At 47.8% G+C, this 25,000-nt stretch overlaps 2 protein-coding genes across 2 annotated transcripts in view; both read right to left on the reverse strand.

Moving 5' to 3' along the window:
* mrnip (MRN complex interacting protein) overlaps positions 1-850 on the reverse strand; it is a gene marked incomplete at both ends in the record, with an annotated part of 9,626 nt that extends 8,776 nt beyond the window's left edge. The window contains 4 exons of the mRNA XM_079228525.1: positions 1-38; positions 121-218; positions 369-428; positions 791-850. The exon at positions 1-38 is cut by the window's left edge and continues 11 nt beyond it. Of these exons, the coding sequence (XP_079084651.1) occupies positions 1-38; positions 121-218; positions 369-428; positions 791-850 (256 nt within the window). The remainder of the gene's footprint in view (positions 39-120; positions 219-368; positions 429-790) is intronic.
* A 278-nt stretch (positions 851-1,128) lies between these two features.
* Positions 1,129-25,000, reverse strand: part of tbc1d9b (TBC1 domain family member 9b) — a gene marked incomplete at its 5' end in the record, with an annotated part of 25,966 nt that continues 2,094 nt past the window's right edge. The window contains 22 exons of the mRNA XM_079229203.1: positions 1,129-2,591; positions 2,708-2,805; positions 2,976-3,020; positions 3,519-3,572; positions 4,112-4,180; positions 4,339-4,404; positions 4,752-4,986; positions 9,723-9,791; positions 9,887-9,985; positions 12,135-12,264; positions 12,374-12,456; positions 12,555-12,757; positions 13,904-14,021; positions 14,346-14,560; positions 14,707-14,857; positions 17,248-17,391; positions 18,032-18,229; positions 19,769-19,976; positions 20,144-20,402; positions 23,508-23,739; positions 23,821-23,939; positions 24,019-24,129. Coding sequence (XP_079085329.1) covers positions 2,025-2,591; positions 2,708-2,805; positions 2,976-3,020; positions 3,519-3,572; positions 4,112-4,180; positions 4,339-4,404; positions 4,752-4,986; positions 9,723-9,791; positions 9,887-9,985; positions 12,135-12,264; positions 12,374-12,456; positions 12,555-12,757; positions 13,904-14,021; positions 14,346-14,560; positions 14,707-14,857; positions 17,248-17,391; positions 18,032-18,229; positions 19,769-19,976; positions 20,144-20,402; positions 23,508-23,739; positions 23,821-23,939; positions 24,019-24,129 — 3,473 coding nt within the window. The 3' untranslated portion in view covers positions 1,129-2,024. The remainder of the gene's footprint in view (positions 2,592-2,707; positions 2,806-2,975; positions 3,021-3,518; positions 3,573-4,111; positions 4,181-4,338; positions 4,405-4,751; positions 4,987-9,722; positions 9,792-9,886; positions 9,986-12,134; positions 12,265-12,373; positions 12,457-12,554; positions 12,758-13,903; positions 14,022-14,345; positions 14,561-14,706; positions 14,858-17,247; positions 17,392-18,031; positions 18,230-19,768; positions 19,977-20,143; positions 20,403-23,507; positions 23,740-23,820; positions 23,940-24,018; positions 24,130-25,000) is intronic.

The raw sequence follows: 25,000 nt of genomic DNA on the forward strand, positions 1-25,000 counted from the left end.
GCTGAGGTACATCCTGTCTGACTGCCTCCACCTGCTTCCTGTTAGCACCAGTACAGCTCATGTTAAAGCAGGACCAGGTGAGATTGGGCAAACAGGTGACAGGTGTGTTACCATAGAGACCAGGTGTTGTGCTCCTGCTCCTCCATCACAGCTCCTCTCATGGCGTTGAGTTTCTGAACATGACGTCTGCAGTCGGATCCGGAGCCCCGCCCAAACTCCTGTCAACCAATCAGCACACAGACCGACAGGTGAGGTCAGGAAGCAGGACATGAGGAAAGAGGACACAAGGAGAGAAGACAAGAGGAGAGAGGACATCATGAGTCATCAGGTGACTCATGATGAAGAAGCTTCAGAGGTTATCTTGTGACCTTCATCAGCGTCTGCTTCTCTCCACACAGTTTACAGCTCCACTTGTTTGTCTTCTTCACCTGACAGACAAAGCACAGGGCAACACAACCAGTGAATAGTGATGATGTCATATATTATCATTACTGTAGCGATGATGTCATATATTATCATTACTGTAGCGATGATGTCATATATTATTATTGTCATCCTCATGACCTTCATGTCAAATACATTACTTTTGACCTTTATTCATTTTCTATTTTTACTGTTTCATCTTTATAACACACGTTAAATAATATTGATCAACAGCCACGCATCTCTCTCTCTCTCTCTCTCTCTCTCTCTCTCTCTCTCTCTCTCTCTCTCTCTCTCTCTCTCTCTCTCTCTCTCTCTCTCTCTCTCTCTCTCTCTCTCTCTCTCTCTCTCTCTCTCTCTCTCTCACCTGTAGCACCTGGTAGCTCTGACAGGTAGCGCACCTGAGGACGTGGAACTCCTGGACCATGACGGACACTAAACGGTTCTGCGGCTTCGAGTTCCCGGTCTGTTTGAACCGCGAAGACCGCGAGGACACCGGAAGTCATACGTCACTGTGGCGGGAACGGCAGCGCCGCTGCCACAGCGCCCCTTCCGGCCGGAGGACCACAGCGCTGCTGATATAAAGACCCGATAACGGGGTTATGACTGTCATGCTGATGACGTCACTAATTATTGAGCTCTTAGAGTCTCCCGGGTCATTGTACTTTAAGCATGAGACCACAGAAGAAGACATGGGAATTGTTTTCAGTATTTATTAGACAATGTACACATTAAAAGCTAAATAAAAACATCCTCTGACATCATCGTTTCAACAGGAAGTGATGTCATCAGAAACAAGGCTTCAGTGACGTCAAGATAAAGTAAAGCAGGTAATATGAGTTATTAATATACAGTTACTGTTTCTGAGCGGTCTTTAAAGTTTAATTTTCTTAACATCAATAAAAAAGTGAATAATAAACATAAATCAACTTATTTAAAGTGATTTCTTTCATCTTCTCAGGTAAACTTTCATCTTTCTTCAGCTTCTTTCAGATTTTAAGAAACCTTGAGGATGTAGTTTGAGGCTTTAGTCCTTCAGCTCGTCTGTCCGGACTCAGAGCGTGAATGTGATTATAGATGTGGTGGTCCGGGTCTCCTGGTTCTCTTCCTACTGGTGGAGATAACGGCTCCGCCCACTGACCAATCAGAGCTCGGTACGTAGATCATTAGATAAGATGACACAAATATAAAGTCACATTTCAGACTAGAAGTAAGATTTATTCAGGCAGATTTATTACCAGCTGCTCTTCCTCTTTTATTCTGAATTATGTCTTTAACTTCTTCATATTTCTCTGATATTATAGTTTATAAAATGCTCTGCTCATGTCAGACTTGTCCTTGTCTGTGATTGGTCAGATGCTGTAAACCCCGCCCCCTTGCTGTGACTGTCTCGTAACCAGATTGATACACTGATTGGTTGATAAGCAGCTGACGGTTAGAGGGTGTGTTTTAGGAGAGGACAATGACATCTATTTCCTGCTTGTGGAGGCGAGTGAGGCGCTAGACGGACAGGTGGAGGAGACTCAGGTGAACGGCTGAGTGAGTGGACAGGTGGAGGAGACTCAGGTGAACGGCTGAGTGAGTGGACAGGTGGAGGAGACTCAGGTGAACTGCTGAGCGAGGTCGTGGTCGGAGGCGGAGCTCGTCTGACGCTCCACCGCCCTCTGCGCCTTACAGGCGGCCATCTTGTTCTGGAAGTCCCTCTTCTTTTCGAAGTAGTCCACGAGCGGCGGCTCCGTCAGCAGTGACGCCAGCACCTGTTCGAAGGTGATCGACCAATCGGCATCCAGCACGCTGCCCCGCCTCTGACCGTCGTCGTCGACGTCCTCGCTCTGCGGCGAGCCGCCGCTCCTCGCCGAGGACGACGACAGCGACGCGTCGTCTCTGGGTTCCTCGTCCGGCTCCAGCTGGGCGTCGGCCAGATCCCGGCACACCTGGGACTCGCTAGACCGCCGCTCGCCGGGACCCTCCTCTCTCTGGGGCTCGTAGGGCGGAGCTTGAGCGGCGGCGGCGTCGGCCTTCCTGCCGCCGGTGTGGAACCTCTTGCCGACCTCTCCGATGCGCAGCAGCAGGCTGGCCACGGTGGCGATGGAGTGGTACAGCTGCTGCTCCAGAGGCTCCTCGCTGAACATGTTGTACAGGGTCTTACACAGGTCGATGAACTGCTCCTGCGCGCACACACACACACACACACACACACACACACACACACACACACACACACACACACACACTCAGCACCGCACCTTAACACTACAACACCTGGACTTGGTCTTCTCCTCACCTGGTTCATCCTGGGCAGGTCTTTGATGGTCTCAGTCTTGGGTTCCTTCTCTTTAGCCCACATTCTCAGGTAGTACCGGTAGTCCTTCACCTTCTCCTCTGAAAATAACACAAGTCAGAGGTCATCGGTCACACACCTGTGTCAGAAGACCCGTGTCATGTGACCTGTGTCAGGTGACCCGTTTTAGGTGACCCGTGTCAGGTGTGTGACCGGTTGACCCATCAACCTGAACCTGGTTCTCACTCCAGTCTGCTGACTGGACATTTACCTTTATTCTCCTCGATGGCTCCGCCTCCATCCTTCCCCGTCTCACCTGCATAGACAGACAGACCTTCATCATCTTTATTATTACCACCATCATCATCATCATCATCATCATCATCATCATCATCATCATCATCATCATCATCATCCCCACAAAAAAGGGACTGAAAATGTAACCGTGAAGGTGAGATGGGAAAAAAGAATACAAGAGTTGAAACTGAGTTAAAGACAGATCTTTTCCACTCTGAAGATCTGGCCACACCCCCATCAGTGATGTCACAGCACAGGTGAACAACGAGAGTTCCAGATGTACCGACGGTTCTATGGATCCAGTCTTCATATCAACTAAGATCTAAAGGTGGCCCACCCTGGTGATGACTGGAGAGAGGTGGGTCAAGACCCTCAGGTGGGACCACCTGGAGCCTCTCAAGACCCTCAGGTGGGACCACCTGGAGCCTCTCAAGACCCTCAGGTGGGACCACCTGGAGCCTCTCGAGACCCTCAGTCTGAAGGGAAACAGGTTTCCTCAAACCACAAAGACACAAACCTGATGTCACTTCCTGTTGCCCCAACATGTCCAGATCAGAGAGGAGGGAGGAGTCTGGAGGGAAGGTTCAAAAGAGAAGGAGGAGAAGAAGAAGAAGAGGAGGAAGAAGGCCAAGGAGGAAGAGAAGAAGAAGACGACGACGAAGAAGAATAGATGAGGAGGAAGAAGAAGACAAAGGAGGAAGAGAAGAAGAATATACAAGGAAGAAGAGTAAGATGATGAAGAAGAGATTAAGAAGAAGGAGGAGAAGGAGACAAAGGAGGAGGAGGAGAATAGAAGAAGAATAGATGAAGAAGAAAAGAAGAATAGATGAAGAAGAAGAATAGATGAGGAAGAAGAAGAAGAGATGAAGCAGCGTTGAGTGAGAGAGGAAACATTGAAACATGAATGAGGATCTTTGATGAATCGTTCAACTCTTTTAGTCGACTGTTTATTTGTTTATTTGTTCGTCCTCCAAACAGCTGAGGTCATCTGTGATGTGACAACAATACACAAGTACACTATGTACAACTGTAGTAGGAGTAGTACAACTACTGCAGTAGTAGTACAACTACTGCAGTTGTTGTACAACTACTGCAGTAGCAGTATTTTACCTTGTGGCTCCTCCTCAGTGAAGAAGCGCGTGGCCTCCAGGGCAGACTCCGCCTTCTCAGGACAAAGAGCTGCAACACAAACACACAAACAAACAAATAAACAACAGACTGCTGCCTAGAAGATGTTCCTCAACTCATTCAGATCTTCATTTGTAATTACAGTCAATATTCTAATTATTATTCTTTACAAACATTGCACGCACACGCAGGTCCAGGTGTGATGTTACCTGGTGGGAGGTGGAGCTTGTACAGCAGCTTGAGCTTCTCCGTCATGTCTCCATGGAACATTCCACCTGCAGACACACACACACACACTCTGATCACACTCCACCTGCAGAGACACACACACACACACACACACACACACACACACACACACACACACACACACACACACACACACACACACACACACACACACACACACACACACACCACCTGCAGACACACACACACACACACACACACACACACACACACACTCCACCTGCAGACACACACACACACACACACACACACACACACACACACACACACACACACACTGATCACACTGATCACACTGATCACACTCCACCTGCAGACACACACACACACACTCTCTGGTCTCATGTCCTCTACAGACTGGTTCTGGACTCACTGAGTCCGGTGATGAACTCCTTGAAGTTCACCAGGCCGTCGTGGTTCTGGTCCAGCAGCCTGAAGAGGCGGGCCGACAGCGTGGGGGTGTGGCCTCCACAGACCCAGGGAGCCAGAGCCCGGAACAGCTGGCCGAACTGAGCCGGGTCGACCCGGTACTGCTCCAGGTACGGCAGGCTGGGGTCATGAGCCGCCGAGCTGCTGGAGCCCCAGTAACAGCTGGTCATGTGTTTAGACTGAGGAGACAACAACAACAACAACAGCTGGTCATGTGTTTAGATTGAGGAGACAACAACAACAACAACAACAGCTGGTCATGTGTTTAGACTGAGGAGACAACAACAACAACAACAACAGCTGGTCATGTGTTTAGACTGAGGAGACAACAACAACAACAACAACAGCTAGTCATGTGTTTAGACTGAGGAGACAACAACAACAACAACAGCTGGTCATGTGTTTAGACTGAGGAGACAACAACAACAACAACAACAGCTAGTCATGTGTTTAGACTGAGGAGACAACAACAACAACAATAGCTGGTCATGTGTTTAGACTGAGGAGACAACAACAACAACAACAACAGCTGGTCATGTGTTTAGACTGAGGAGACAACAACAACAACAACAGCTGGTCATGTGTTTAGACTGAGGAGACAACAACAACAACAGCTGGTCATGTGTTTAGACTGAGGAGACAACAACAACAACAACAACAACAGCTGGTCATGTGTTTAGACTGAGGAGACAACAACAACAACAGCTAGTCATGTGTTTAGACTGAGGAGACAACAACAACAACAACAGCTGGTCATGTGTTTAGACTGAGGAGACAACAACAACAACAACAACAACAGCTAGTCATGTGTTTAGACTGAGGAGACAACAACAACAACAACAACAGCTGGTCATGTGTTTAGATTGAGGAGACAACAACAACAACAACAACAACAGCTAGTCATGTGTTTAGACTGAGGAGACAACAACAACAACAACAGCTGGTCATGTGTTTAGACTGAGGAGACAACAACAACAACAACAACAGCTAGTCATGTGTTTAGACTGAGGAGACAACAACAACAACAACAGCTAGTCATGTGTTTAGACTGAGGAGACAACAACAACAACAATAGCTGGTCATGTGTTTAGACTGAGGAGACAACAACAACAACAACAACAGCTGGTCATGTGTTTAGACTGAGGAGACAACAACAACAACAACAGCTGGTCATGTGTTTAGACTGAGGAGACAACAACAACAACAATAGCTGGTCATGTGTTTAGACTGAGGAGACAACAACAACAACAACAGCTGGTCATGTGTTTAGACTGAGGAGACAACAACAACAACAACAACAGCTGGTCATGTGTTTAGACTGAGGAGACAACAACAACAACAGCTAGTCATGTGTTTAGACTGAGGAGACAACAACAACAACAACAGCTGGTCATGTGTTTAGACTGAGGAGACAACAACAACAACAACAACAGCTGGTCATGTGTTTAGATTGAGGAGACAACAACAACAACAGCTAGTCATGTGTTTAGACTGAGGAGACAACAACAACAACAACAGCTGGTCATGTGTTTAGACTGAGGAGACAACAACAACAACAACAACAGCTAGTCATGTGTTTAGACTGAGGAGACAACAACAACAACAACAGCTGGTCATGTGTTTAGACTGAGGAGACAACAACAACAACAACAGCTGGTCATGTGTTTAGACTGAGGAGACAACAACAACAACAACAACAGCTGGTCATGTGTTTAGACTGAGGAGACAACAACAACAACAACAGCTGGTCATGTGTTTAGACTGAGGAGACAACAACAACAACAACAACAGCTGGTCATGTGTTTAGATTGAGGAGACAACAACAACAACAGCTAGTCATGTGTTTAGACTGAGGAGACAACAACAACAACAACAACAGCTAGTCATGTGTTTAGACTGAGGAGACAACAACAACAACAACAGCTGGTCATGTGTTTAGACTGAGGAGACAACAACAACAACAACAACAGCTAGTCATGTGTTTAGACTGAGGAGTCAACAACAACAACAACAACAGCTGGTCATGTCACACACACACTAGTGTGTTAAAGTGGTGATACATGAAGATTTCACACACACACACTAGTGCAGGGGTCGGCAACCTGCGGCTCTTTAGTCCGTCTGTTGCGGCTCCCTGAGGCTTTGACAAAAAAAAAAAAAGACAGACAACTTTTTTTAAATTTTTTTTTTTGCCCAGTGGAAAAACTTTTAAAGGGAATTCCTCTTATCTTGGAGTTTTAGGTGATATTGTGTCACTGAAAATAAAAATAAATGTTTAAATATTTCTTTCACTAAATGTGCCTCCGCCCTGCAGCTGCTCCTCGTGACTCAGAGCCCCGCCCTCACGCGCAGATGAGAGCAGAAGAGCGATTCCTCAACTGCTGCAGCAAACTGAGTAAAGTAGATCTACTTTCAGGAAGTGGATCACGTCTCCAAACTCCTCTACTGCTGCTGGTTCTGTGTCGGCTCATCAGACACTGAGGCGTCCGCTAGTGAAAACGGATCCGTCCTCCGGTTGCGGTGCTCTAGTGAGGAGGACGCTCAGTGTAAACGTAGCAAAAGATATGTGTTCAAAATGTAAAGCTCAGTGAGGAGGACAGGTATAACCTGCTACCTGCAGTTACAGGGCAACACTCTACCACATGAGCCACACGTATAGATCGACCTGAAGGGCTGTATAGTTGTAGTTTTAATTATCCTTAATGTAGCCGACACATGACTATTTTTTGTTTGATAGTTATAAACAGGTAAAATAGCAATACAATGTAAAAAAAAAAAGTCTTTATTCTTGTTCTATATTTTCATAAATACAACAAACTATAGTTTTTTGTATATATAATATGACTATATATAAAACTTCAGAAGCTGTGATATCAAATAATTTTTGCGGCTCCAGACAATTTTTTTTTGGTGGAAAAAGGTCAAAATGGCTCTTTGGATACGAAAGGTTGCTGACCCCTGACCTAGTGTGTTAAAGTGGTGATACATGATGATGTCACACACACACAAGTGTGATAAAGTGGTGATACACGATGATGTCACACACACACTAGTGTGTTAAAGTGGTGATACATGATGATGTCACACACACACTAGTGTGTTAAAGTGGTGATACACGATGATGTCACACACACACTGAGAGCTGCCAACTTTTCAAAAAACCTTGGAGTGAGATTTTGTCGGGGGTGACCAAAATTTACCCGCGCACGCAGCCACACGTTGGTGGCTCAAATATCAGGAAATTTGAATTAGTTTGGCGTTGTCTCCGTGTTGTACCCATGTTGTCTCCGTGTTGTACCCATGTTGTACCGATGTTGTCCCCATGTTGTCCCCATGTTGTACCCATGTTGTCCCCATGTTGTACCCATGTTGTCCCCATCTTTTTACCCATGTTGTCCCCATGTTGTACCCATGTGTTTACCCATGTTGTACCCATGTTGTACCCATGTTGTCCCCATGTTGTCCCCATGTTGTCCCCATGTTGTACCCATGTTGTCCCCATGTTGTACCCATGTTGTACGTTGTACCGATGTTGTCCCCATGTTGTACCCATGTTGTCCCCATGTTGTACCCATGTTGTACCCATGTTGTCCCCATGTTGTCCCCATGTTGTACCCATGTTGTCCCCATGTTGTACCCATGTTGTCCCCATCTTTTTACCCATGTTGTCCCCATGTTGTACCCATGTGTTTACCCATGTTGTACCCATGTTGTCCCCATGTTGTACCCATGTTGTACCCATGTTGTCCCCATGTTGTACCCATGTTGTACCCATGTTGTACCGATGTTGTACCCATGTTTTTACCCATGTTGTCCCCATGTTGTACCCTGCATTCTGGTGGTTTGTGGGGCCCAAAGTCGTTGATAGGGGCGGCCTACTGGAGATGGACAACATTGGTTACATTCTGTGAAGCAAAGACATAGCTGATGGTCCACCCCCAGGACATTTTGGTTTAAGTAGATGTTATGTCATGCATTCTAGTGGATTTTTGTCTATGTTGCTTGAACAAGAGCATGAAGTCTGGTTGAATGAGGTGGAGATGAAGGACAGCTGACAGGTATCAGAGAGAGGATCTGATCTGTTGACCTTCATCACTAGAATGTTTGTTCTCATGTAGGTAGATCCAAAGAGAACCAACATCTTCTGAGCATCTTTCCTCATGTGAGGAACGTTCTCCTCTTTGAGAGAAGAGTGAAGATCCTGACTTAAAGTGCTCTGCATAGTGGATCAGACCGCAGGTCAGATCCGCGGTGGCTTTGCGCGATTAATGTTCAATCTGGAGGCGGAGACTGCAGCGCGAGGCTCCTTGGGAGGCGGGGTCTCGCGACAGAAACTGCAGAACAATACGCTTTCACTTCAGTCTCCAAGTCGGCAACACTGCCCGTATTGCGGCTGCGTAAGCACGCGCACGCATAAATAAATCACCTTCAAAGTAAAAGCAGTGCCGCTTGTATTGCATTCATGGCGTGCACCTTATTTATTTATTTTTCATCTTTGATTGACGTCACGCGGGCCAGACTGGGAGAGCCGCGGGCCGTAAGATGCCCAGGTCTGCCTTAGTCTCTGCTCCTCCTGAGTTTCTCCCGCGGTTGTGTCTGTTTGAAAATCTTTATCTGTTGCTATCTTCGGGACTCTTTGGGGTAAATAGGATGTCTATGCAGCGAATAGGTTTACAGTTGCGCTCCTTAGCGCCATCTATCGTCGGGGAGTTTGAAAAGGAACGAACGCGCCTCGGCTCAAAATCAGAATTTTTTTTTTGCCGTGAGAAATTGGTTGTGTGGCGTGAGTGCGTGTGAAAACATGCAAAAGCGTGAGAGTTGGTAGCTCTGCACACTAGTGTGTTAAAGTGGTGATACATGGTGATGTCACACACTACGATACTGAGTCGGGTAGGAAAAGGTTCAAAGTAGAAACCTTAAAGAGACAGTAGAGCTCCTCCAGCTCCTCGATACTGAAGGCGGACTCCGTCATCATCGCCCTCACCTGCGCTCACACACACACACACACACACAAACATAAATACTGTGTCTAAAATAGAATGTTAGCATTCAGCCCATAGGACCCAAAACATCACCCACCACACTCCTCTTGGCCGTGTCCTCCAGCGACTGGATGACCTTTAACCTCTGCTTGAACCTCATCTGCTCGATGACATCAGAGCGCAAGCTGCCAAACCTCTGCTCAGGGAAGAAAAACAGATATTACCTCAAATAACATTCCAGAATTAAACAGAGACACTGCAGCTGCAGGAGTTAGACAGAGACGCTGGAGCTGCAGGAGTTAGACAGAGACGCTGGAGCTGCAGGAGTTAGACAGAGACGCTGGAGCTGCAGGAGTTAGACAGAGACACTGGAGCTGCAGGAGTTAGACGGAGACACTGGAGCTGCAGGAGTTAGACGGAGACGCTGCAGGAGTTAGACAGAGACACTGGAGCTGCAGGAGTTAGACGGAGCTGCAGGAGTTAGACAGAGACACTGGAGCTGCAGGAGTTAGACAGAGACGCTGCAGGAGTTAGACAGAGACACTGGAGCTGCAGGAGTTAGACAGAGACACTGGAGCTGCAGGAGTTAGACAGAGACACTGGAGCTGCAGGAGTTAGACAGAGACACTGGAGCTGCAGGAGTTAGACAGAGACACTGGAGCTGCAGGAGTTAGACGGAGACACTGGAGCTGCAGGAGTTAGACGGAGACACTGGAGCTGCAGGAGTTAGACGCTGCAGGAGTTAGACAGAGACACTGGAGCTGCAGGAGTTAGACGGAGACACTGGAGCTGCAGGAGTTAGACGGAGACGCTGCAGGAGTTAGACAGAGACACTGGAGCTGCAGGAGTTAGACGGAGCCGCAGGAGTTAGACAGAGACACTGGAGCTGCAGGAGTTAGACAGACACTGGAGCTGCAGGAGTTAGACGGAGACACTGGAGCTGCAGGAGTTAGACAGACACTGGAGCTGCAGGAGTTAGACAGACACTGGAGCTGCAGGAGTTAGACGCTGCAGGAGTTAGACAGAGACACTGGAACTGCAGGAGTTAGACAGACACTGGAGCTGCAGGAGTTAGACAGAGACACTGGAGCTGCAGGAGTTAGACAGAGACGCTGCAGGAGTTAGACAGACACTGGAGCTGCAGGAGTTAGACGCTGCAGGAGTTAGACAGAGACACTGGAGCTGCAGGAGTTAGACAGAGACGCTGCAGGAGTTAGACAGACACTGGAGCTGCAGGAGTTAGACGCTGCAGGAGTTAGACAGAGACACTGGAGCTGCAGGAGTTAGACGCTGCAGGAGTTAGACAGAGACACTGGAGCTGCAGGAGTTAGACGCTGCAGGAGTTAGACAGAGACACTGGAACTGCAGGAGTTAGACAGACACTGGAGCTGCAGGAGTTGGACAGAGACACTGCAGGAGTTAGACAGAGACGCTGCAGCTGCAGGAGTTAGACAGAGACGCTGCAGCTGCAGGAGTTAATCAAAGTTTATTTGACATTCTTTTGGGGTAATATTCCAGTGCTTTGATTTGGCCTCTAGGGGGAGCTCACACGTCATCACATCACAATGTCATAATTAGGGATGGGTATCGTTTGGGTTTTTCCGATACCGGTGCTAAACCGATACTTTTAAAACGATACCGGTGCCTAAACGGTGCCTGAACCCATACTTTTTTATTGCCAAGGCAATTTTTTCTTCTTCAAATTTAACAATATATTAACTGTTTAAAGTATACTAGAAATATAAATAAATAAATACATACAAAATACTTGACTTCAAACCTTTTAACTTCAAACTATAAACAAAATATATATATAAAGAAAGAACAGACACAAGCATCATGGCCTGATGGGACCGTGTACAACAGAACTCAGACTCTGTTGGATCCTAAAACTGCTGCTTTACTGGACTACACGTCACCATTAATGTCAACTGGAGAGATTTGTTCCATCAAGCCGAGGACGGGCGTTCAAAAGCTCGTGCTCGTGTCTCCAGCGATCTCTGTGTGCGCGCACTGTGTGTGTGAGCGCTGGAAGCCCCGCCCCCTGGAGCCCCGCCCCCTGGAGCCCCGCCCCCCGCCCTGCATGCAGGCAGACAGAGAGCAGAGCAGCAGTGTGCTCTGATCCGCTATTTTAATAATCGTTTTTAACGTGCGGGCACCGCGCTACCTTTTTAGTATCTATATACCGTGCAACTTTACAGAGTAGTGTAAAAAAAAAATATTGAAATCGGCTCAGGCACCGGAAGGAAGCACCGAAATCTGCGTTGCTTTTCGGTCCGGTAGGTACCGGACGTGTTGGTTCTCGGTACCCAACACAAGTGATAATCATAAAGAGTCAGTCGGACCTCATAGGACGACTTGATGAGGTCAAAGACGTCAATCTCAGGTGGAGGATCGTCTCCACTCGTCAGCAGGGCGTGCAGGTGAGGGATGGGAGGAGCCACAGTCTGTTTGTTTACAACGTTATCCAGGTATCTGCGCACACACACACACACACACACACACACACACACACACACACACACATTTTATGATGGCTTAGATTGATTTATTTTTCACATATTCGTCACAGTCTGACTCCTACCGGCCCAGGATGGTCATGGCTTCTCCCTCGTCGCTGCAGGCCAGCAGGGCGTCCATGTTGTCATGAAGCACCGCCAGCGCCACCTGCAGGTAGATAGAGCAGTTACACAGTTTGGGTAGTTAGTGGAAGATGACCGTGATGCAGAAGAAGCGGCTGATCAATCAGTGAAGTGTAGTCTGACCTGAAAGGTGACCTTGATTCCTTCGTAGAAGAAGCAGTCGACTAAAAGGACAGCGCTGTCGAAGGGCATCACGGACAGGAAGAGGGTGAGGAACCAGGACAGGCTGATGGTGGAGATCACACCCAGCTCCTGCATGTGTTCATACAGAAGAGGGAGGAAGGCTCGAGTCAGCTCCTCAAACACCCCCTGGTCCACCAAAGCACCTGCAGGGACAGAGACAACATGAGAATAGAGCTGTGTCCCTGAGGCTACACCCAGAGACAACATGAGAATAGAGCTGTGTCCCTGAGGCTACACCCAGAGACAACATGAAAATAGAGCTGTGTCCCTGAGGCTACACCCAGAGACAACATGAAAATAGAGCTGTGTCCCTGAGGCTACACCCAGAGACAACATGAGAATAGAGCTGTGTCCCTGAGGCTACACCCAGAGACAACATGAGAATAGAGCTGTGTCCCTGAGGCTACACCCAGAGACAACATGAGAATAGAGCTGTGTCCCTGAGGCTACACCCAGAGACAACATGAGAATAGAGCTGTGTCCCTGAGGCTACACCCAGAGACAACATGAGAATAGAGCTGTGTCCCTGAGGCTACACCCATAGACAACATGAGAATAGAGCTGTGTCCCTGAGGCTACACCCAGAGACAACATGAGAATAGAGCTGTGTCCCTGAGGCTACACCTCACTGCAGCCGAGGCCAATGTTCAGCTTGAGCTCTCTAGTCAACCAGAGACTCATTTACTGCTCACCTCCACCTGCCGCTATCAACACATCACCCCGGTCTTACCCAACCTCCACTAGTTCCCGGTCAAATACAGGACAGACTTCAAACTCTGACTCACCACCTAAAAAGCCCTGAACCACCTGACCCCTACCTTTCAGACCTCCTCCCCCTCCACGCCCCAACCCGTTGCCTCAGGTCCGCTGATGCAAACACTCTGAAGACAAGCACCGGACCTGGGGTGACAGGACCTCTCACCCCAGGGCCTGGGGTGACAGGACCTGGGGTGACAGGACCTGGGGTGACAGGCCCTGGGGTGACAGGCCCTGGGGTGACAGGCCCTGGGGTGACAGGACCTGGGGTGAGAGGACCTGGGGTGACAGGACTTGGGGTGACCGGACCTGGGGTGACAGGCCCTGGGGTGACAGGACCTGGGGTGACAGGACCTGGGGTGAGAGGACCTGGGGTGACAGGACTTGGGGTGACCGGACCTGGGGTGACAGGCCCTGGGGTGACAGGACCTGGGGTGACAGGACCTGGGGTGACAGGACCTGGGGTGACAGGACCTGGGGTGACAGGACCTGAACATATTAGTATAATGTTTTACCCCCGTGTCGTTACTGACCTACGACCCTGGTGTTGTAGTAGTCCGGCAGCATCCGCTCACACAGCGCCACCAACAGCCAGAAGGCTTCCTCCTCCGGACAGTAGAGCAACAAGACAGAGGTGACGATGTTCATCGCCTGGAGGAGCAATGAGGAGAGAATATGTCTTTTACACTCTAACATCTCTAGCATTATTATATGTATTGAAGGCCCAGATGTCTTAGGATTTTATGTTTTTAAATGTGAATTTCATTTTGAATACATATGATACACTAGTAGGGTTAGTATTCAATGTATGCGATGTATTTTACTACTAACTTTATTTTTTTTTTTATTAAATACAGTTTTGTCCTGGCGGTATTCGGTTAATTTTGTACTATTTTTTTGTGTCCCGTATTTGATCCTGGGGTTGCATTTCATTATATTTCATATAAATATATACTATTTTAAAGTCTCTGTCACCTGACAGTACCCGATGCCAGGGTTGCGGTGGGCGTAGGCGGTGAGGACGCGCCGCAGCGCCGCGATGCCCGTCTCGTTCTGGAAGGCCCGATGCTCGGGCATCGAGCGGTGGAGGTCGCGCTCGATCTCCTCGGTGGCCAGAGAACACAGACCCATAGCCGTCTCCACCAGCTCCCCGTAGTACCCAGGGTGGGCCGCCATGTCGTTCTGGGCTCCTAGATATCAATACATATATATATATATATATATATAAATATATATGAAGGAGTGAATGAACTAAACTCTCAGTTCACTTCCATATGAAGGAGTGAATGAACTAAACTCTCAGTTCACTTCCATATGAAGGAGTGAATTAACTCACCAGAAAACAGCAGCCACAGCTCCCCCCTCAGGCGCTCAGGGATCCCGTTGAGGACCAGGTCTCTGGTTCTGGAGGTCCGGTACATGCAGACCCCTCGACCAAACTCTGAGAAATGTATGTTCCACGCCTCCTCCTTCATCTTCTCCTTCATCTGCAGGAGGGAAGGAGAGAAGGAGGGAGGAGAAGATGGAGTAAGTAAGAATGTTCCAGTCTGACACTTCATTACACACACCTGGATCAGCAACCAAACACCTCCAACCAGAACACCACACAACTAAATCAGTGTCTGTTGGTCCTCCTCAGTATCTAAGAATACTCATAAGAATACTCCTCAGTAGCTAACAGTACTCCTCAGTACCTAACAGTACTTTTAAGAATACTCCTCAGTAGCTAACAGTACTCCTCAGTACCTGATTTTGATATTTTACTCGGACCAGAACACCTCAGAAATCAAGTATCTGATGATATGGTTTCTCTGGATGGCATCGCTCTGGCATCCACCACCACCGTAAGGAATCTCGGAATTATTTTTGACCAGGACCTGTCCTTTGGCTCCCACGTGAAACAGATCTCAAGGACCGCCTTTTTTCACCTACGGAACATCTCAAAGATCCGGCACATCCTGTCTCAACGCGATGCAGAAACATTGATCCACACATTTGTTACCTCAAGACTGGATTACTATAACTCCGTTTTATCAGGCTGCCCTGGTAAATCCCTTGGATCTCTCCAACTGATCCAGAATGCTGCAGCTCGTGTACTAACGAGGACGCGGAAGAGAGATCACATTACTCCTGTACTAGCTGCTCTCCACTGGCTTCCTGTAAGATCGAGAATCATATTTAAAATACTTCTCCTCACCTACAAAGCCTCAACTGGTGATGCACCATCATATCTTAAGGACCATATAGTGCCATATTACCCCACGAGAGCATTACCCTCACTGAATGCAGGGTTACTTGTGGTTCCCAGAGTGTTAAAAAGTAGGTTTGGGGCTAGAGCTTTCAGTTATCGGGCTCCTCTTCTGTGGAATCAGCTTCCACTTTCAGTTCGGGGGGCAGACAGTCACCTCATTTAAGAGTAGACTTAAGACTTTCCTCTTTGATGGCGCTTATAGTTAGGGCTGTTTCAGGCTTATAGTTAGGGCTGGCTCAGGTTTACCTGGTCCAGCCCCTGGATATGCTGCTATAGGCCTAGACTGCTGGGGGACATTTTAGGATACACTGAGCTCCTCCTTTCCTTCTCTTCCTCTTTTCGCTCCTCCTCTTCACCTCTTCTTTCTCTCCTTCTGGATAAATGATTGTCTCTTCAATGCATATTACTAACTCTACTTTCTTTTTCCATGGATTCGTGGCTGCCTGGCTGCCCTGCTGATACAACCATGGCCCTGCTGATGCAACTGGCCTGGAGCCGTCCTGCCGGCTGCCATGGCCCTGCTTTCTCCTCCCACTGCCCCTGGGATGCCCCTCCTCTCTACCTCCTTCTGCTTAATGGGTCGTGGCTATCTGGATCATGGACCATGCCTACTACTCATTATATGAATCATTTCTGTCACATTCATTGAATGTGCTGTAACTCCGTTACGTTATTCATTCTGGCCACATGACATCTATTGCTTCTGTCCATCCGGGGAGAGGGATCCTCCTCTGTTGCTCTCCCTCAGGTTTCTTCCCCTTTTTTTCCCTGGGAAAGGGTTTTTACTATCTTTATTGGGGGAGTTTTTCCTGATCCGATGTGAGGTCCCGGGACAGGATGTTATGTGTACAGATTGTAAAGCCCTCCTAGGCAAACTTGTATTTGTGATGTTGGGCTATACAAAATAAACTGAATTGAATTGAATTGAGTACCTAACAGTACTCCTAAGAATACTCCTCAGTACCTAACAGTACTCCTTAGTACCTAACAGTACCAGTCCAGTTCAGAATCTAACAGTACTCCTTAGAACCTAACAGTACCAATCCAGTTCAGTATCTAACAGTACTCCTCAGTATCTAACAGTACTCCTCAGTATCTAACAGTACTCCTCAGTACCTAACAGTACCAATCCAGTTCAGTATCTAACAGTACTCCTTAGTATCTAACAGTACTCCTCAGTATCTAACAGTACTCCTCAGTACCTAACAGTACCAGTCCAGTTCAGTATCTAACAGTACTCCTCAGTATCTATCAGTACTCCTTAGTATCTAACACTACTCCTTAGTACCTAACAGTACTCCTTAGTATCTAACAGTACTCCTCAGTATCTAACAGTACTCCTTAGTACCTAACAGCACTCCTTAGTATCTAACAGTACTCCTCAGTATCTAACAGTACTCCTTAGTACCTAACAGTACTCCTTAGTATCTAACAGTACTCCTAAGTATCTAACAGTACTCCTCAGTACCTAACAGTACTCCTCAGTACCTAACAGTACCAGTCCAGTTCAGTACCTGACAGTACTCTTCAGTATCTACCAGTACTCCTCAGTATCTAACAGTACTCCTCAGTACCTAACAGTACCAGTCCAGTTCAGTATCTAAAGGTGTTGGGACTTGAACTCACGGCTTTGGGCCCCAGGTCCTCCGGGGCATCTTGGTGGTAGAGCTGCAGCAGACCCTGGCTGGCGGTGGGCAGACCCGGGTGGTAGTGACGCCTGTGGACGGACTCGGACCCTGAAGACGAGGATGAGGGGCCGCTGGAGGACGCCTGAGGAACCAGAACACATCAGAACCCATCAGAACCATAACGCTGTTACAACTCCCAGACACATGGTGATAGTGTGTCACTCTGGAAAGCAGACAGACAGTTTTCAGTTACACAGGAAGTCACAGAACAGTGACTTCCTGTTAGATCTGTAGGCTACTTGTAGTTTACAGACCTCGTTCTGATTTATATTTAAATATATATTTATGTAGAAATGTGTGTGTAGCTGCATCCTTTGTTCTTTTTATGTCTGCCTGTGAAATACATTACTACTGGTTTACATGTTATATAAATAATCTTTATTATGATCAATTATAAAATAAAAATGTTCTCCAACACGTGGTGTTTGCTGTCAGATCTAAGAGCCAATCAGCTCTCTGATGTGGGACAGCCAGGCGTTTCCCATCATGCACTGGGCCACGCAGTCGGTGGAGAGCTACTGCGACGCCTGGCTCTAAAACCTGCGGCCGTCTCGCTCTCGTGAGATTATCGTTGACCGCGTGTGCATGACGTCAGAGCAAGTCAGGACCAAATCTACCCAGCATGCATTGCGTGGTGATCGCCGGTGTTCGATTATGATCAGGACTGAGAATTTGACAGAATGACTTTGGTCCCCGCAGACCGGACCTCCTGAGTGACGCACCGAGTGACCAATCAGAGACAGTGGGCTGCTGTCGCCCCACCAGCTGTCGGGTGTTCGCTGCAGGAAGTCGGAGATGCGTTGGACCAGGAAGTCTCTGTCTTTGAGGTTGGCAAACAGGAAGTTCATCTTGTTCTTGGTGCTGATGGAGACAGGACAAGGCAGGACACTGCTGCTGTCCGCCTTCTCCACAATGGACACCTGGGGAGCAGAGGATCATGGGTAAAAATCACAGTGTGGTGAGCAAGATAAGAAACACGTAACATGTCTTGTGTTACTTAGTTTAGATCATGGTTTACATCTCTGTTGGGGTCACGGGTCAAGAAGGTCAAGTTCGAAGCAAGGTCATTGTCACATGCCGTGTGTGCAGTGTGTGTGCCGTGTGTGTGCAGTGTGTGTGCAGTGTGTGTGCCGTGTGTATGCAGTGTGTGTGCCGTGTGTATGCAGTGTGTGTGCAGTGTGTATGCAGTGTGTATGCAGTGTGTGTGCAGTGTGTGTGCCGTGTGTATGCAGTGTGTGTGCAGTATGTGCCGTGTGTGTGCAGTGTGTGCCGTGTGAGTGCCGTGTGTGTGCAGTGTGTATGCATTGTGTGTGCAGTGTGTGTGCCGTGTGTATGCAGTGTGTATGCAGTGTGTGTGCAGTGTGTATGCAGTGTGTGTGCAGTGTGTGTGCAGTGTGTGTGCAGTGTGTGTGCAGTATGTGCCGTGTGTGTGCAGTGTGTTTGCAATGTGTGTGCAGTGTGTGTGCCGTGTGTGTGTGTCGTGTGTGTGCAGTGTGTGTGCAGTGTGTGTGTGTCGTGTGTGTGTGTGTGTCGTGTGTGTGCAGTGTGTGTCGTGTGTGTGCAGTGTGTGTGCAGTATGTGCCGTGTGTGCAGTGCGTGTGCTGTGTGTGCGTCGTGTGTGCAGTGTGTATGCCGTGTGTGTGCAGTGTGTGTGGCGTGTGTGTGCAGCGTGTGTGCTGTGTGTGTGCCGTGTGTGTGCCGTGTGTGTGCAGTGTGTGTGCAGTGTGTGTGCCGTGTGTGTGCCGTGTGTGTGCAGTGTGTGTGCAGTGTGTGTGTCGTGTGTGTGCAGTGTGTGTTGTGTGTGTGCAGTGTGTGTGCAGTATGTGCCGTGTGTGCAGTGTGTGTGTCGTGTGTGTGCCGTGTGTGTGCAGTGTGTGTGTAGTGTGTGTGGGGCGTGTGTGTGTTGTGTGTGTGCAGTGTGTGTGTAGTGTGTGTGTAGTGTGTGTGCCGTGTGTGTGCAGTGTGTGTGTGCAGTGTGTGTGCCGTGTGTGTGCAGTGTGTGTGTCGTATGTGTGCCATGTGTGTGCAGTATGTGCCGTGTGTGTGCAGTGTGTGTGCAGTGTGTGCCGTGTGTGCAGTGTGTGTGCAGTGTGTGTGCAGTGTGTGTGCAGTGTGTGTGCAGTGTGTGTGCAGTGTGTGCCGTGTGTGCAGTGTGTGTGCAGTGTGTGTGCAGTGTGTGTGCAGTGTGTGTGCAGTGTGTGTGCAGTGTGTGCCGTGTGTGCAGTGTGTGTGCAGTGTGTGTGTGCTGTGTGTGTTGTGTGTGTATCTTCATGGGTTGTGTTCAACATTATTGAAGCAAATTACGTGTTTTCACTTGTTCAAAGTAGATTTTCTTAGTTAGTTCGGACCTTTAATGTCTACAAGGTAGATATTAGTTTTTGGACTCAAACACGTACTTAAATGAATTATTGAGGCCAGACATGAAGACCAATTATCAATAAACATTATGACTTGTTTACCTCTCTGAGAGGGATGGTGAGCTGACACAAGTCTTCTTCTCTGCTGTTAAAGCAGATGTAGTTGTTGGAGATGAACAGCTGTCCGACCACGTGCATCTTAGCGAACGGCGTCCACAGCGTGCAGTCAGTGTGTCCGTCCAGACGCTCGTCCTGCGTGAGCCGGAACATCATCCGGTAGCGCTCGTTCTTCGCCCGCGCATCCAAATCCCTGCAGCAACGACAAGAACAAGAAACGGCCGATCAGGTCAAAGGTCCTCAACGGAGACGTCCAGGCTGTTTCTGTGAATGTATTACATGACTCACTGCACACAATCCTTTATTGGTTCATAACTCACAGCTTGAAATCAGGTGCACAGTTACGGAACAGAGTGATACCTCTTGAGCGCAGAGACGTTCCTGAGCGTCTTGCAGGGTTTGGGCAGCGAGCGGTCGGCAGCAAAGGCCTCGTTGTCGAGCAGCTGGCGCATGGCGATGGTGGCGAGCTGCTCCATCAGCTTGAAGGTGTCGTTGATGTTCAGAAACATGGAGAAGAAATGTTCAGTGTGACGCGTGCTGACACGAACGCTCTCCGGGAACACCAGAGTGGCGTTCTTCTCCAGCTGGGTCACCTCCGTCCACTGCACCACCAGGGTCACTGGGAGGAGAAGTGTATGAATATACAACACACTGCACCACCAGGGTCACTGGGAGGAGAAGTGTATGAATATACAACATAAACATTAAAGAACGTCATACATGGATTGTATCTTATTTGCAAATAGCTTGAAGAATTATTAAAGTATGTGTATGTACCCCTGATACCTTCAGGTAACTCCACTACCTTCAGGTATGTATATGTACCCCTGGTACCTTCAGGTAACTCCACTACCTTCAGGTATGTGTATGTACCCCTGGTACCTTCGGGTATCTCCACTACCTTCAGTTATGTATATGTACCCCTGGTACCTTCAGGTAACTCCAGATGTACCTTCAGGTATGTGTATGATATCCAGAGAGCTCCATTGTGGTCTCTTCTGACCAGACTATATTCTCCCAGTATCCCACAGGCTTGTCTAAATGTTGTGCAGCAAACTCTAAACCAGCTTCAACGTTTTTTCTTCAGCGTGGAGTCTTGGTGGTGAGCGTGCAAACAGGCCACGTGTTGGTGATTACTTATTGTTTTCTTTGAAACAATTAGACCCGCTAATTCCAGGTCTTTCTGAAGCTCTCCACAAGTAGTTCTTGGCTCTTGAACAACTCTTCTGAGAATTATTGTTACTCCTGTTAGAAATCTTGCGAGGAACATCTGGTCGTGGCTGGTTTATGGTGACAATATGTTGTTTTCATTTCCGGATTATGGCTCCAACAATGCTCACTGGAACATCAACAAGTTTAGAAATCCTTCTGTAACCAATGCATCTGTATGTTTGCAACAATAAGGTTGAATCCAAAAGAAAATCTATGGAGGAGGCCTCTTGAACCAACAAAGGCCTTTGTACCAAGTATTAAAGACATTTTAGTCAGCGTGTTTAATACTTTTTCCCTGTGTCATTCAATTTTATTACACGTAAATTAACTTCTGGATTTATTTGTTTGGTTTTCTTTGTATTTATGGGGTACTTGGGTTGTCACCACCATCTGTTGAAACCTTCATATCAATACCTTTAGAAATATATTTAGTGAGAAAAATGGTGATGTGTTTAATACTTATTTCACCCGCTGTATATGCACCCCTGGTACCTTCAGGTAACTCCACTACCTTCAGGTATGTATATGCACTCCTGGTACCTTCAGGTAACTCCACTACCTTCAGGTATGTATATGCACTCCTGGTACCTTCAGGTAACTCCAGAAGTACCTTCAGGTATGTATATGCACCCCTGGTACCTTCAGGTAACTCCAGAAGTACCTTCAGGTATGTATATGCACCCCTGGTACCTTCAGGTAACTCCACTACCTTCAGGTATGTATATGCACTTCTGGTACCTTCAGGTAACTCCACTACCTTCAGGTATGTACATGCACCCCTGGTACCTTCAGGTAACTCCACTACCTTCAGGTATGCAGGTCAAATGCAGAGAAGAATTTCCCCAAGGGGATTAATAAAGTGCATGTTTCTTTCATGTTTCTTTTTTCTTATGTATATGCACCCCTGGTACCTTCAGGTAACTCCAGAAGTACCTTCAGGTATGTATATGCACCCCTGGTACCTTCAGGTAACTCCAGAAGTACCTTCAGGTATGTATATGCACCCCTGGTACCTTCAGGTAACTCCAGAAGTACCTTCAGGTATGTATATGCACCCCTGGTACCTTCAGGTAACTCCAGAAGTACCTTCAGGTATGTATATGCACCCCTGGTACCTTCAGGTAACTCCAGAAGTACCTTCAGGTATGTATATGCACCCCTGGTACCTTCAGGTAACTCCAGAAGTACCTTCAGGTATGTATATGCACCCCTGGTACCTTCAGGTAACTCCAGAAGTACCTTCAGGTATGTATATACACCCCTGGTACCTTCAGGTAACTCCAGAAGTACCTTCAGGTATGTATATGCACCCCTGGTACCTTCAGGTAACTCCAGAAGTACTTTCAGGTATGTATATGCACCCCTGGTACCTTCAGGTAACTCCACTACCTTCAGGTATGTATATGTACCCCTGGTACATTCAGGTATGTATATGTACCCCTGGTACCTTCAGGTAACTCCAGAAGTACCTTCAGGTATGTATATGTACCCCTGGTACCTTCAGGTAACTCCAGAAGGACCTTCAGGTATGTATATGCACCGCTGGTACCTTCAGGTAACTCTAGAAGTACCTTCAGGTATGTATATGCACCCCTGGTACCTTCAGGTAACTCCAGAAGTACCTTCAGGTATGTATATGCACCCCTGGTACCTTCAGGTAACTCCACTACCTTCAGGTATGTATATGCACCCCTGGTACCTTCAGGTAACTCTACTACCTTCAGGTATGTATATGCACCCCTGGTACCTTCAGGTATCTCCAGAAGTACCTTCAGGTATGTATATGCACTTCTGGTACTTTCAGGTAACTCCACTACCTTCAGGTATGTATATGCACTTCTGGTACCTTCAGGTAACTCCAGAAGTACCTTCAGGTATGTATATGCACTTCTGGTACCTTCAGGTAACTCCAGAAGTACCTTCAGGTATGTATATGCCCCCCTAGTACCTTCAGGAAACTCCAGAAGTACCTTCAGGTATGTATATGCACCCCTGGTACCTTCAGGTAACTCCACTACCTTCAGGTATGTGTATGTACCCCTGGTACCTTCAGGTAACTCAACTACCTTCAGGTATGTATATGTACCCCTGGTACCTTCAGGTAACTCCACTGCCTTCAGGTATGTATATGTACCCCTGGTACCTTCAGGTAAATCCAGAAGTACCTTCAGGTATGTATATGTACCCCTGGTACCTTCAGGTAAGTCCAGAAGTACCTTCAGGTATGTATATGTACCCCTGGTACCTTCAGGTAACTCCACAAGTATCTTCAGGAATGTACATGTACCCCTGGTACCTTCAGGTAACTCCAATACCTTCAGGTATTACTCCCTAGTAAATACAGAATTGTTTTCAAGTCACTCCAGAAGAAACTGCGGAAGTATAAATGTATTGTGGTACTTGGAAGTTGTTGTGGTGTGTTTAGAGTAAAACATTGTGTTATCCTCTTTCCTCCTGCACAGTTGGTATAGATGACATCATTAAACTCCTTCCTGTGATTGGCCGGTCATACCCTCTTTTCCCAATAGGAAGGAGTAGAAGCATAGATGGTTGACGGACAGGTAGAGCCAGCCCTGCCGCGGCACTCGGCCCTTCCAGTAGCTGCAGGAGTAATAATTCACCAGCTTCTCCTCCTCAGGCATCCCGAACAGCCTCCTCATCTTTAGCTCTGCCTCTCGAAACTTCCCACAATCCTCCTCCTGCTCCTCCCCTTGCTTCAGCCGGTTCTCCTCCGCAATGATGCCCTGCAGGAAATGACATCACTCACTGACAGGGTCATAAGAAAAGAGAAAACAACCCGAGGGATCAAACAGGAAATGACATACCAAGATCTTCCCCTTGACGAAGGTAGTAACGTCTTCATCGTTGTCAAAGATGGAGATGGTCTGGAGCAGGTTGGACTCCAGCCAATCCCAGTGCTCTGTGATCTCCTTTCTGGATGAGCCTGCAGGACATAACTGAGGGTCAACAACCGGTCTTCACACACTCAGCCAATCACAGGGGTCCTGGTGCAGCTGACCTACCACAGGCCACATTCCAGTAGATCTGAGAGTCTGCAGTCTGCAGCAGGATCCTGTAAGGAGCCACTCTGGCACTGGAGTCCAGCACCACATCCAGAGTCCCAACCAGAAGACCTAAACCCAGAGAGACAGGGACAGAGGTAAACCAGGAGACCTTCACACTGAGAGACAGGGACAGAGGTAAACCAGGAGACCTAAACACAGAGAGACAGGGACAGAGGTAAACCAGGAGACCTAAACACAGAGAGACAGGGACTGTGATTGGACTATATGAAATCGACCCGGACTGTAGTGGACTATAGTGGATTGTAGTGGACTATAGTGGACTATATGAAACCGACCCGGACTTTAGTGGACTGTAGTGGAATGTAGAGGACTATAGTGGACTGTAGAGGACTGTAGTGGACTATATGAAACCGACCCGGACTGTAGTGGACTATAGTGGACTGTAGTGGACTATAGTGGACTGTAGTGGACTATATGAAACCGACCCGGACTGTAGTGGACTATAGTGGACTGTAGTGGACTGTAGTGGACTGTAGTGGACTGTAGTGGACTATAGTGGACTGTAGAGGACTATAGTGGACTGTAGAGGACTATAGTGGACTGTAGTGGACTATATGAAACCGACCCGGACTGTAGTGGACTATATGAAACCGACCCGGACTGTAGTGGACTATATGAAACAGACCCGGACTAAAGTGGACTGTAGTAGACTACAGTGGACTGTAGTGGACTGTAGTGGACTATATGAAACAGACCCGGACGATAGTGGACTGTAGTAGACTGTAGTAGACTGTAGTGGACTGTAGTGGATTGTAGTGGACTGTATGAAACCGACCCGGACTGTAGTGGACTATATGAAACCGACCCGGACTATAGTGGACTGTAGTAGACTACAGTGGACTGTAGTGGACTATAGTAGACTGTAGTGGACTGTAGTGGACTGTAGTGGACTCTATGAAACCGACCCGGACTATAGTGG

The sequence above is a fragment of the Taurulus bubalis genome (genome assembly GCF_910589615.1).
Source record: "Taurulus bubalis genome assembly, chromosome: 13".
NCBI classification, from domain to species: Eukaryota; Metazoa; Chordata; class Actinopteri; order Perciformes; family Cottidae; genus Taurulus; species Taurulus bubalis.